This window comes from Neofelis nebulosa, chromosome X, assembly GCF_028018385.1.
Source record: "Neofelis nebulosa isolate mNeoNeb1 chromosome X, mNeoNeb1.pri, whole genome shotgun sequence".
NCBI lineage: Eukaryota > Metazoa > Chordata > Mammalia > Carnivora > Felidae > Neofelis > Neofelis nebulosa.
Window position 1 is genome coordinate 74,672,343 of NC_080800.1, and position 1,841 is coordinate 74,674,183.

At 41.1% G+C, this 1,841-nt stretch overlaps 1 protein-coding gene across 1 annotated transcript; it reads right to left on the reverse strand.

Annotated features, from left to right (window-relative positions):
* Positions 1–244: 244 nt before the first annotated feature.
* On the reverse strand, positions 245–1,573 carry TGIF2LX (TGFB induced factor homeobox 2 like X-linked). The gene has a single exon (XM_058712930.1). It carries the CDS (start codon positions 1,422–1,424, stop codon positions 711–713), a length of 714 nt encoding a protein of 237 aa, XP_058568913.1. The 5' UTR covers positions 1,425–1,573; the 3' UTR covers positions 245–710.
* Between the last annotated feature and the right edge of the window lie 268 nt (positions 1,574–1,841).

The window sequence follows — 1,841 nt, forward strand, 5'->3', positions numbered from 1 at the left end:
AACTAACGACTGAAAATTACCATGTAGAATTATTGTATCTTACTGCATACTTTTTCACTAGTATGTCAAATATGAGTGCACCCTTATCTGTAACATGTTTATGAATTCACTGTATTTTGACTCTTATGTTTACCCCCTGCAAAAAAAAAAAAAATAGCTACTCCTGAAGATTGTCAATAAACTATACAAAGAAAAACATAAAGTTGAAATTTTCACAAAAAATCCAACATTAAAATGACACCAGTGCTGTTATAGTCATCTTTTATATAGCCTTTCTTTTCCATTATTCATGCTAATCAACAAGGAAAGTTAGAGAGAGGGAGAAATATTGGTGCTGTGGTATTTGCAGCAACCCTGGGATCAAAAAGTCTGATTAGAAAAGCCAAAGCAAGGCTTCCGACGATGTCTCAGTACTGTGTCTAGTCTCAGGTATATTGGTCTGATTGTCTGAAGCCTTTAAACCTAGGAGATAGTAGAAGAAGTAAAGAAGGTATCTTTATTTTAGTGTTAATCATGATGACAAGTCCATCTGGAAGCACTGAAATATCTAGCAGAATTGGGTCCCAATAGCCAGTAATGGTTCTTATGAAACGCCTAGAAGGCAAAGGTCTCTATAAAATATAAAACTATTCATTAGTTGGAGGAGCACAAATGGATATACTGCTGTAGACAAGGGACTAACTACTTGATAATTTTAGGGACATTGGATATCATGGATTGGACTCTTGCTTCTTCTGTAGCTCCAGTTCTTCAGCCTTTTGCATGGCTGCATCTACCAGCAGCTGGAAGCTGCTGAAGTCATTGTACTCTTCTGTTAACACAGGTTTGGAAGATGACATAAGCACAGGCTCATTAGTAGAAATCTTGACCTTTTTTTTTGGCTGGGCCTTTGGGGTGAGCTTCTGGCCTGTAGACAACTCTAGATCCAGCAGCTTCTCCTCCAACGGCTGGTCCATTACAGGGATGCTCAGGGGCAGCCACTGCATCTTGTCTGGATCTCTGGGCCCTGACCTGGCCTGTATAGACGAATCTGTGTTCTGCTTATGGGTCATATCAGCAGACTTGCCTTTTTGGTGGTACATGGTGATCTGATAGGGGTCGTTTCCATCCTGTTGAAGCATTTCTGGAAGAACACGTCTGCGGGCATTGATAAACCAGTTTGAGACCTGCAGGAAAGACAAATTAGTCTGCTCAGACAGCATTTGCTTCTCTGCTTCTGAAGGGTAGGCCTTAAACCGGTGTTCATATAGCCAGTCACGGAGAATCTTCACTGATTCAGTTGGCAAGTACCCTTTCCGCTTCCTCTTACCCTCTAGTGAGGCAAGAACTTTATCTGTACCAGTGTCACTATTCAATGTGATTGAGGTGCCTTGAGCCAGGCTTTGCTTCTCTGTTGGGCTTTCTTCAGAGTCTTCCATGTTCATGAGTCCTGTCTTCACTCTTTTGGGAATTAGGAATGGCTGAATTAGGATTAATGTGGGTTTGGGAGAACCAGTGAAGAAGGCATGGACAGGTCTCTAAGGGGAAGTTTCACCTTTCACTTCCCAAGCAGATAAATAGTGCTCCTAACTGCTTTGAGCCAGTGGGCTTTGTGATGTCATATCCTTTCTGTCCTATGTCCTGACCATCCCCCCCCATTTCCTGCTTCCCCCTTTCCTTCTTTTTTTTTCATAGATTCAAATTCACTTGTTTTTACCTCATAAGTTTAAAGCTTTCCAGACTTTTATTTCTCTGCTCCTATGACAAGTTTCTGTTAACTAATGAATTCTAATTCTACTGGTTACATCTGGCTTATGCATAGCTTCCTCATTTTCTTCCTTTTTGACTTCACTCTGATAACG

What these genes read in the sequence shown, in the direction of transcription:
- TGIF2LX (XM_058712930.1), bottom strand. Translation starts at nt 1,424, where the DNA reads ATGAACATGGAAGACTCTGAAGAAAGCCCAACAGAGAAGCAAAGCCTG.